Source organism: Choristoneura fumiferana, chromosome 26 (assembly GCF_025370935.1).
Source record: "Choristoneura fumiferana chromosome 26, NRCan_CFum_1, whole genome shotgun sequence".
In the NCBI taxonomy this organism is placed as follows: domain Eukaryota; kingdom Metazoa; phylum Arthropoda; class Insecta; order Lepidoptera; family Tortricidae; genus Choristoneura; species Choristoneura fumiferana.
The window spans coordinates 3,880,042-3,891,472 of NC_133497.1; the positions used below are offsets into that span (position 1 = coordinate 3,880,042).

The 11,431-nt window shown below is 38.0% G+C and overlaps 2 protein-coding genes across 2 annotated transcripts in view; both read left to right on the forward strand.

Moving 5' to 3' along the window:
• Nucleotides 1-3,496, forward strand: part of LOC141442620 (coagulation factor IX-like) — a 69,212-nt gene extending 65,716 nt beyond the window's left edge. Inside the window, exons 8-9 of the mRNA XM_074107643.1 lie at nucleotides 2,083-2,146; nucleotides 3,082-3,496. Of these exons, the coding sequence (XP_073963744.1) occupies nucleotides 2,083-2,146 (64 nt within the window). The 3' untranslated portion in view covers nucleotides 3,082-3,496. The remainder of the gene's footprint in view (nucleotides 1-2,082; nucleotides 2,147-3,081) is intronic.
• Nucleotides 1-11,431, forward strand: part of LOC141442625 (uncharacterized) — a 55,999-nt gene that overhangs the window by 14,391 nt on the left and 30,177 nt on the right. The window lies entirely within an intron of this gene.

Sequence of the window (11,431 nt, forward strand, 5' to 3'; positions counted from 1 at the left end):
TTGTGTGAGTGAGTGAGTGAGTGAGTATGTTTTGTTACTCTTTTCACGCTTAAACGGCTGGACGGATTTGGATGAAATTTGGCGGAAAGTACGTTTATAACCTGGATTTAAAACATAGAATACTTTTTTCCCGATATTCCCACGGGATAGGATAAAATCTCGAAATAACAACCGCTGGCTTAGAGTCATGAAATTTGGTATGTAGGTAGTTGGACGTCTGGAATAAAACATAGGTGACTTTTTGACCGATATTCCCACGGATACCTAGGGGATAAAATCTTGAAATAACAACCGCTGGGTTTTGAGCATAGAAATTTAGTATGTAGGTAGCTGGACCTCTGGAAAACACATAGGCTACTTTTTATTCTGATATTCCCACGGGATAGGGATAAAATCTCGAAATAACAACCGCTGGGTTTAGAAGCCATGAAATTTGGTATGTAAGTAGTTGGATGTCTGAAATAACACATAGTCAACTTTTTGAATCGATATTCCCACGGGATACCTAGGGATAAATCTTGAAATAACAACCGCTGGGCTTAGAGCCATGAAATTTGGTGTGTAGGTAGCTGAACCTCTTGAAATAACACATAGGCTACTATTTATTCCGATATTCCACGGGATAGGGATAAAAACTCGAAATAATAACCGCTGGGCTTAGAGTCATGAAATTTGGTAACTGGTATGTAGGTAACTGGACATCTGGAATAACACTTAAGTGACTTTTTGACCCGATATTCCTACGGATAACTAGGGATAAAATCTCGAAATAACAACCACTGGACTTAGAGCCATGAAATTTGGTATGTAGGGTAGCTGGACCTCTGGAATAACACATAGGCTACTTTTATCCCATATTTCCACGGGATAGTTTTGTAACTAAGGGACCCCATACATCCGTGTATTATTGTTATTATATTATTTTGTAATTTTTTCTTTAATTGTCCTTACTGTAGTTTTTAAGTATTTTTATTTGTACTTATTTTATTTTGAAAAAATGACTTTCTGCCAAGCTTCTTGCGGCGCATTCTTCTTGGCAATGATGGTCTTTCCGAAAGTGCTGGTATTTAAAAAAATACGTGTAAAGTGCCATTGCGGCCTATTTACTGAATAAATGATATGAATTTGAATTTGGATAGGGAAAATTTTTGAAATTTTAGCACTGGGTTTAGAGTTTTGAATTTTGTACAGTTATTCACAACACAACCTCAATGAAGACCACGATATAAATTTGGAAATTTCCAGGGGAATTTTGTAAAATCCCGAAAATTTCAATTGCAACTACCAGACCGAATAGTTTACGCGTGCGAAGCCGCGGGTAAAAGCTAGTGCACAATAAAATTATGATGGCACCTTTTGAGAGGCGCGGAAGCGTTGTAGACATTGACATTGATCAAGAGCTAGACTAGAGTTGGTGTTTTCGATGATATCTGTGTCAGTCTCCCTTAGTATAGAGAAGTTGATGTTCGAAATTATAAAAAACATAATTTCGGATATTTTTTTTAACACAAAAATAGACTTGTATTTGATTATAAACGCCTGATGATAAGCGAAGATGTGGACCAAGACGGAACACGCTTGCCTAATAAAATGCCCATTCACCCTTTAGTTGAAGACGGCCAGATTGTAGCGATCAGGGTACACAGAAGCTGGCGGAGCATTCCACTCCTGAGCTGTCCGGATATTAAAGGACGAGCGAAAACGCTTTGCGCCAATGTAACTGATACTGACAACATAAGGGTGAAGACCACGCCAACTTCTGGTTGGCCTGTGAAAGAAAGGAGCTAGTGGAATAAGACTGTATAGCTCCGGCGTACATTCAGATAGGTACTACTAGACGGGGCCATCTTAAATTTTTCACCTTTATCTTGTTTGCTGGACGACCCCGCGCAAGATCGAGCCAAATGGAAAACTCTTCTACGATCCTATGTCCCTAGTGAGGGATAACAGGATCACATCATCATCATCATCATCATCTTGTTTGTGATTGTCGATAGCTGTTCCTGCTACTTGTTCTACGAGTACTAAGTTACAGTAGAGTGTTGTAAAGTGGTTTGTAAATAAACTTTTCTTTTTCTACAGATACATCCCAAACTTGGAAGACGAGTGCAGGAGGCAACCCTTTCGCAGATGCCTTGAAAGTTAGGTAAAACGATTAGTTTAATTTATTTGTAGTTACTATAAGACCATTTATGTCGAGGTCAAAAATATGTTTACACTATACCATGTCACTGCTATAAATAATAAATAAATATCACGGGACAATTCACACCAATGAGGGCTATCGCGAATGAATTCGCCGCTAGAGGCGCTAGTGTAGCGTGAGGTTCCGAAATGTAAAATCTCATAGTTTTTGGGTGAGCTACGCGGTTTATTTATAATTAGAATAATTTGTGATATTTTGCAATATCTGAAATTAATTATGGCAAATATGCGTTCCGGGCAATGAATGTCTGTTTTTTGAGACAGTTTTGTCTTTCGGAAACCTTTGTCCTCCCTTTTTTCCGAACAAAACAGGGACTATGAAACACTGTGGCATGCTCGAATTTATATGGTACGGTTTTAAGGTGTATTAAATATGATTTTAATCTAAACTTTGTTTTCACGCCGTAATAACAGACTTTGAAAGCCACACTTAAAACCTCACGCAACAGTGCGCCATCTAGTGAGACAAAAAACGATAGCCCTCATTGACCTAGTCCCAAAGTAAGCTTAGCAAAGCTTGTGTTATGGGTACTACTAAGCAACGGATAAATATAATTATATAGAGTTGATACATAAATAAATACATTTTACAAACACCCAAACAAGACGAGTGCAGGAAGCATTTTTCATCGGGAATCGAACCCGGTTTAATTCGTAGTTTGTAGTTCTCTAACCACTTTTATAGTCTAGGTCATATGGTCGTCTAAACCCTTGTCTCTCATGTTTGAGTTTTAGTATATCTATCATCCGAGTAGTAATACCTTGGGAGCCATCATATAACTAGTTGGGTAACTCTACAGTCTATAGCTACCCGGATGGACCTCATAATTAATTAATCTTTTACTTGGTTGTGAAATTGTGTTTCTCTTCTGCCAGGTACAGCCACAATGAACCTGCCGTCTGCCAGCCAGTTCAAGTGACGTGCAATTGTTTCTGTAATAATGCTACGACTCCTTAAAAAGAGACTGTTTTTTTGGGGTTCCACAGTCCTATAAGGAACCCTTGTTTCGCCATGCCCGTCCGTGGGTTATTCGAGCGTTTCAACGCCCTCAATTATCGTGGTCACATTTTGTTATGAAACTTATGAATGGGCTGTAGAATTTGACCTTGAAACTGTAATAGTACCTATCTTTTCCATGTCAACAAAAATGTGCCCACGAAAAACGCTTGAATATGACCCCCGTCTGCGGCTTAGTTAACACACTGGTTAGCGCAGTAGCGCTGCAAATTTTGCATGAGTTTATATGTTTTAAAATAACGCCGATAAAGTAATAAAATCTAGAAAAATCAAGATGGTGTATCTTTAATTAATTTAAAACTAAAATTATCATAGCGTAGTAAGCTTTTTTATATGATAAGGGGAGACCGAGTAGGCGGATCACCTGATGGAAAGCAATCACCGCAGCCCATGGACATCCATAAGCTGAGTTACGGATGCGTTGTTAGCCCTTTGCGAAATCGCCAAGCACCACTATGCATTCCACCTTGTACTCCGCCACTTGTGCTCGTCATACAAGTAACTCAAACCACAATCACCGTAGCATCAAATCCATATGACATCTTAGATAATAGCAAGGGCAAATTGATGTAATCGCAAGCCCTAGAAAATCCAAAAGAACCAAAATGGTACCTCTACCAGCTTCCCTCGCCTGTAAGACGTTATCGACTACCTACGTCGAGTAATGCAGTAGCAGTTGATCGACCCTTGCGAAACCTGACTGTAGTTTATCAGGGCTACTACGAAACTCGAAGTTCGTATCGTACCGTCCCTCTCGCTCTCGTATTAAATAGTATAATTGTCAGAGGGACCGCACGACATGAACTTCGAGTTTCGAGTTTCGTAGTAGCCCTGCAGGCAAGAATGGCAAGATGCTGTTTTTCTCTAGGTATTACGACAGCTGATCACAATTTACCCTTTGTAATATCTTCGTTCGAATTCCTCAATTGTTAATGGTACCGACTCGAAATTTGGTATGGAATGTTGTTTAGATGAAAATGCAAGTACAGTCAATAATATGTACAGTCAGCCAAAAAGCTTGTATTAAAAATGTAATTTTTAACACAATCCTTATTTTTTATTGATCTAGAGTTGCATCGGAGAAGGGTTTAGACTTTAGGGTTTAGGTTTAAATACAAAACAAATAAGATTTTGACTCTTTATTATTTAAATGCCATATAGGATACATTTAAAAAAAAATGGAAATAAATACGAGATAAGCAACGAACGGGTCGCTTGATGAATTGTAAAATTCGAACTTCGTGTGTTGTCGTCCCACTGACGCTTATATTATTTAATACGAGAGAGAGAGGGACGGCACGATACGAACTTTGAATTTCGTATTAGTAGTGTGTTCTGCAGTGGGACGTTAGAGGTCAAGATTATGATTATATCATCGTGTATATCGTCTATATAATCGTGTAAAGCCTCCAAGGTGTAAAACCAGTCGAGTCAATGATCATTATCATACGAGACGAGTCGCAGTAAGCCTCTAGCCACAGCCACAAGGCCAGTGCCCGTCGTCGCGAGCGCTGACTGTCCTCAAACAGGTTGCAATTTATGGAAATACAGAATAAGAGTAAAAAACAATCCAAACATGTTTTCGTACGACGTGATATTAATAGGTGAGTAGAGATAATTATAAGTTGACTTATAATCGTAAGTTGAACCGTTTAATTTTGTAATTTTATCAATTATTTGTCTTCTTTCTTTTTTTCTAAAAGGAAGAAAATAAGTCAAGTGGTCTAGAACTCTGTTAAGTAGTTAGCTAATTTAAAGTTCAACAGTCGGGACCCATTACTAAGAGTTTTTGAGCGACACGATTTAAATGGGTCCCGACTGTTGAACTTTAAATTAGCTAAGTACTTAACAGAGTTCTAGACTACTAGACTTATTTTCTTCCTTTTAGTTTTGGCAGTCGGGTTTTTGTTTTTTTTTAATTTAATGTTTTATTTTACACTTTTTTGTTATTTATGTGTTTCGGAGAACCTGGTATCTGCGGGTGCATCTCAATGTTCACATTAAAGTACAGTGCATCTTAATGTTTACATTAAAGTATCGGTAATACTTTTTTTAACAATGCATATCTGTACATATTGTAGAAAACTTATGACATGCATGTAGATAATAATTATTATTCAAAGTCAAAGTCAAAGTCAAAGTCAGTCAAGTCAAAGTCAAAGTCAAAATACAGGCCATATCTGAACATATTATAGAAAACTTATGATATGCATGTAGATAAAGTTTTGTATGCGGCTATACATAATTAGGCATTAAAACACTCGTGTGATCTTATTATGAAACACTCGTACTTTAATGCCTCTCATTATGCACCAGCCACATAAATAACTATTAATACAACAATTGTGAATGTTTATTAATCTTAAAGCATGGCTTCTTCGGGTGGCAACAAGAAAACAAAGTGTACGAAATGTGCTAATGTAATTACAGGAAGAGAATTTTTAAAATGCTGCAAACTGTTCCGGACCTAGTACGCTGTGCTTTTTTAGGAAAGCTAATTAATCAAAAAAGAATTTCAGTACTTTGTATATTGGGTGTCATACTTTCTTTTTATTTAATTAGTTGTTTGTAAAGAACTGACTACTTTTTGGTCCATTTCATCATCATAAAAGAATATTGAAATAATTACAATTTAATTTTTTTCTTCTGATCTTTTTGTGAAAAATCTTTTATTCACCAATAAGTATCTTGGAAACTATTTTCGGACAGGGTACATGTAATTTTTTACTGCAAATAAGTTGTACTACACGCCCGTAAAAAGAATGTATTCGATAACCAATCATCCTGTATAAATTCGGTGACATAACCATAATGTTGGTAAAGAAATTGTGTGGTCCGAGCGGGATCGTCTCCGCAGGAGTCTACAGGAGTGAATCCTTCAACGGCTGATGGTATCGACTTTAAACTTTTTGGTACCTATCACACTATACTCCTGAACACAACCAACAAGTGATCAACTCAAAATAAAACTTGATTTAGATTTTATTGAATTTCGGGAAGGTCGAAATAAAGATGGTGGATTATTTTGACCTAATATATTTCTGATTTAGGAGTGCAAATTTAGTTCGGATGACAATGCAAATACAGTCTAAAAAAAAGCTTGCGTTGATGTGAAAAGTTTAACAAAACCTATTTCAGTTTCAGGTTTATTTTTATCTCTAGGATCCGTTCGAGCCGGTCAGACCGACAATAATGGGGAAATTAATCAATTTGATTATCATGACTGGAACTTTCATCTACATCGAGGTGACTATGCACTCCTTACTCAATTAATTTCAGAAGTGTCATAGGAAGTCGTTCTTTAAATCAGGTGAAATGAATTGTATGAAATAATACTTACCAAAAAAACCAAGATCTTCCATATCCAGTAGATGCTACCCAGTCTGGTTTACTGCGGACTTGATAAAGGCAATCTCGCAAAAGTCTGCCCTTCACCGAGAATTGAAGCGTACGGGTGACGTCGCTGTTTATGCTGACTTCTCCAAGCTGAGGGCTGATATTAACGACAGGTCGTCCCAGGCTTATGAGGTTCAGCCGCAAGTTTAGTGACCTACGATGGGATTGCGTGTGAGGGCAGTGGGGCGGCTCGTGCTTTTTCCAATTTCTTCAGTGTATTCCTGCCCACGGTGCCTCGGCTTGATTATAATAAAATAATCTCTGAAGACCTATTAGGTACAAGCATTTTCATATCGTCAAAATTTTACTTAGGCTGCTTAAAGCCCCATATTTCCCCTGGGCCAGATAATTTTCCAGCGTTCATTCTAAAGGGATGCAAGATGCAAAGAATTTTCAATTTGGCTCTCTCTACTGGTGTGTACCTGGACCGTTGGAAGAATACACGCTTTAGACCTATTCCTAAGTCTCATGCTGCATTGTGTATCGAGGATCATAGCCCTATCTAGCCATTCTCTCTTCCATGGCTAAGCTATTCGAGTCCATCTTGAGTAAGCGTATCTCAGCTCAAATCAAACCCTACCTTTGTGAAGCTCAACACGGTTTAAGACCGAGACGTTCTGTCTATACCAACTTGCTGACTGTGGTTGACTCCATTTCTGAGCATTTGGATAGGAGAACACAGGTCGACTGTTATACTTCGGCTTCAAAAAGGCTTTTGATCGCGTGGAAAACGATATTCTACTCAAGAAGCTACGTGGCATTGGTTTTATCTTCAAAAAACCGGCCAAGTGCGAGTAGAACTCGCGCACCGAGGGCTCCGTGCACGTTATTATTATTTTTTTTATTTTTATTATATGATGTAACTAAACATTTATGGCTTTCGCAGTTTTTTCTTTATCTCAGGCTCTAAGACGTTGATCCGTACCGTAACAAATTTCAAGATTCTGAGTTCACGGGAAGTACCCTGTAGGCAGGTTTCGATTCCCTTGAGAGTATCGAAAATTCATAGACTTGAGTATTTCATATGAATTTCAGCTTGATATCTCCATGCGTTCCTGAGAAAAAGGGCCTTGACAGACAGACAGACAGACAACAAAGTGATCCTATAAGGGTTCCGTTTTTTCCTTTTGAGGTACGGAACCCTAAAAACAAAAATCATGTTTGGTTGCGATAATTGAATTAGTCAAATTGTAATTTCATTCAATAATAACATTATTGTTCCATACATTTTTTGAATCGCGAATATTACAATCGAATTGAGAATCAAAATTGACCCAAGCCTAGATTGTTTATGAATTAAAAGAAACTTTAACTGTCACTGTCAGTAATTTATTGAAACAGGTTTTACGCCGACAATTCGATTTGTAGCATTTGAAGATGGCGGATGTAGACAATAACTAATTTTGGTATTTCTGTTTATTTGGCTAGTTGAAGTATAATTTTGTTTTAATTTTTGGTAGTGTGTAGTTTTGATTTTGTCTGTGCCGTTGACCAACAGTGGTGTAGCGGTATAGCACGCGGTACGGAATACCGAGGACCTGGGTTCGATTCCCAGTGTTGGTCTTATTTTTTTGGTTTTTCTGTGCATCTATATTTCAGTTTGTATTTTCAATTTAGGTTTTACGGGATGACCGTAAAAGTAAAAATTTGGAATTGAAATAAAAAATACAAAAAGATTCCAAACAACCAATCTTAATTTTGACAGTGTTCTATGCGGCGATTAACCTTAACAGTGAACAGTGATCACAAAATTCTATATTGCTCTCGTGTCTGACTTTTTTTCATGCGCATGTTGTCTCCACGTGGTTTCTGGATTATTTCTATCAAGTTGCAAAAAGTAAAATGACCGTACAACGTCCCTCTCAAAGAGAGTTTACTTTAGCACTGGCGAAATTGTCCTACAGGACAGAAAAGACATATTTAAAAAAATAAATAGAAGAAGAGGTTTTATGCCACTACCTAACTTGAAAATACAGGTAGATCTGTACATATACGTTTTATAGAAAACTTATGATTAGTTTATGATGCATGTTTGCATGTAGATTACGACGAATCAGGAACAATTCGATTTAAGTAGTAACAAATTATTGGCAGCAAACCATGTAGATTTCCGGCTGTCCGTCTGTCAAGACCCTTGAGGAACGCGTGGAGGTATCAAGCTGAAATTCAAATCAAATACTCAAGTCTACTGTCTTTGGAGCTGTGAAAAAATCACTTCTAAGTTAACTCAATTAACAGATACAGCCGTTTATGCTGCAAATTTTCGACACAAGGGAATCAAAACCGACAGGGTAGGTACTTTTCGTGAACTCAGAATCTTGAAATTTGATACCAAGCAATAATATTTATATTAAGATTCAGGTGCAACTGCAAACTAAACTCAATGGAGTGTAGCTACCCCCTCTTTTAGGGATTGAATTTTTAAAGCCTATAACCTGGCCGGGGAATTTTCTCGACATAATATCAAGTTTGCAACAAAATCCGTTGAGTTGTTTCCACGTGATGCGCGGTCAAATAAACGACAAACAGATAAACAGAGAGAAATTCTAAAACTGTAGGAATGGGATGTGTTCTGTTATCAATTCTAATTATCCCCACCAACATTTTTTGGATATCTTCGATGTACAGACTTTCGACTTTTCAGCTTTATTATACAAGGTGCACGTGAGCATTACGAGAGATTATAATCACGAATTCCTGAGGCTATAAGGAGTAATAAATGTTATATGAACCCAGGTACAAATGTGCTTAGTTTTTGAGATATTTCCATTTTTATGCAAAAAAGTTTACATAGGTACTTACTTCCTACCATACCGAATTAAAAAAAAAATCCAACCAAAAGTCAGTTATCTTGCTTTCTTAACTAACGTAATGATATGATAATTTTTTGTTTTATCTGCGAAGTTCGCGTTTATTTGTACTTAAATTGAGGTTTCTAAAGGGCGTGCCAGGCAGGATAAGCTAAGTGATTCTGCCCCCATCTAATTTGGGCTCGTAATTTTTATGGATGGTGAGGCTCTACATTAGTAATAAATTTGCAAAATTTCAGCCCTCCAAACTTAAGTTTTTTGTATAAAAGATAAAAGAAAATATGTTTTTTTTTTCAATATGTTTTTTTTTCAACCTATTTAAGCGTGCATCACAAATATTGTACATTCATTACATATTTGACATGAATAACATTTTCATTGTCATAGAAAAAAATAAAAAAAATGCTGACTGAACATTTCATATTTTTTTATTATTTACTTCCACTTTAGAGACCGCTCTAATTTTTTCACCAGTAATACACTCACAAATAAGCTATAACATGTATTTTTTTCAAAATTATAGCTGTGCTAGAACATGGAGATATCTTTACATAAGATACTTTACCATACATTTTTCTGTCTCTTTAAAGAAACGTGCACGCGGCATTCTAAATACTGGCCACTTACATTTCGTTAGGTCTTTTTTTTATGTAGCCTGTAATATGTCCCACTGCTGGGCAAAGGCCTCCCCTTTCTTTCGCCACTCTTCCCTATCATGAGCATGCACCTGCCAATCGAGCTGAAAAGCGCTCAGGTCGTCCCGCCATCTCCTCTTGGGTCTGCCTCTGCCCCTTTGACCATCCTTCGGAACCCATTCGGTAACGATTCGTGACCATCGGTCTGGATGCATGCGGCAGAAATGTCCGGCCCGGTCTTGACACCCACATCGGTTATACGGGTTTTGGAGCGCAGTGCCGTGTTTCTGATTCGATCAGTTCTTCGAACACCCAGAATATACTGCGCTCCATTGCTCGTTGGCAAACCTTGAGCCTAGACTTTTGAGCTTCAGTTAATGACCAAGTCTGGGCGCCGTAGGTTAAGATGGGAAGAATGCACATGTCGACGAGTTTGCGCTTAAGTGACAGAGGAAGGTTGCCCTTCATTAGCGTCTTCATGGACCAGAAGCTCTTCCAGGCATTATCGATACGCCTATCGATTTCTCGTGACTGCCTGTTTTCGAAGGATGCTACCTGGCCCAACTAGATATACTCGTCGACGTACTGTATATCTTGCCCATCTATTGTAACTCTACGTTTCACGCTATTGGTCATTACCTGTGTCTTTGCTCTTATTGGTCATTACCTGTGTCTTTGCTCTGTTCATTGTGAGTCCAACCTCAAAACTCGCCGTGCTCAGATCTTGGAGCATTTGCTGAAGTTGGTGTGGTGTTTCGGAAATTAAAACGATGTCGTCAGCGAAGCGGAGGTTTGATATTTTTTACCACCGACCTCGATGCCCATTATATTTTCCCAAGAGACCGCTAGCTTCTTGAATATTTCCTCGAGGCAACTGGTGAGCAATTTTGGAGACAGTGGGTCCCCCTGTTTCACGCCCTTCTCGATGTCAAAAATAGCTTAGGGCCTGGAGCATGCAACTTGACACTGGCTGTACTGATGTTGTATATAGTAGCAATGAGTTCAACATAGGTATTATTTATACCTTGACTGGGTAGGGCTGAAAGTATGGCTGGATGGTGAACACAAATCAAAATCAAATGCCTTGTGGTAGTCCACGAAGGCCAGATATAACGGTTTTTTGAACTCAATTGTACTTTTCAATGATTTGGTTGAGGGTGTGCAGATAGATGATCGATGGTCGAGAAACTGGGACGAAAGCCAGCTTGTTCTGGGGGTTGATGTTGGTCCAACAGAGGGGCAATTCTATTTTCAATTATTTTTGTAAATAATTTGTAAATGTGCGAAGTTAAACTAATAGGTCTGTAATTACTTATGTCAGCTTTATCGCCCTTTTTGCGTAACAAAATGATACTAGAATGGCAAAG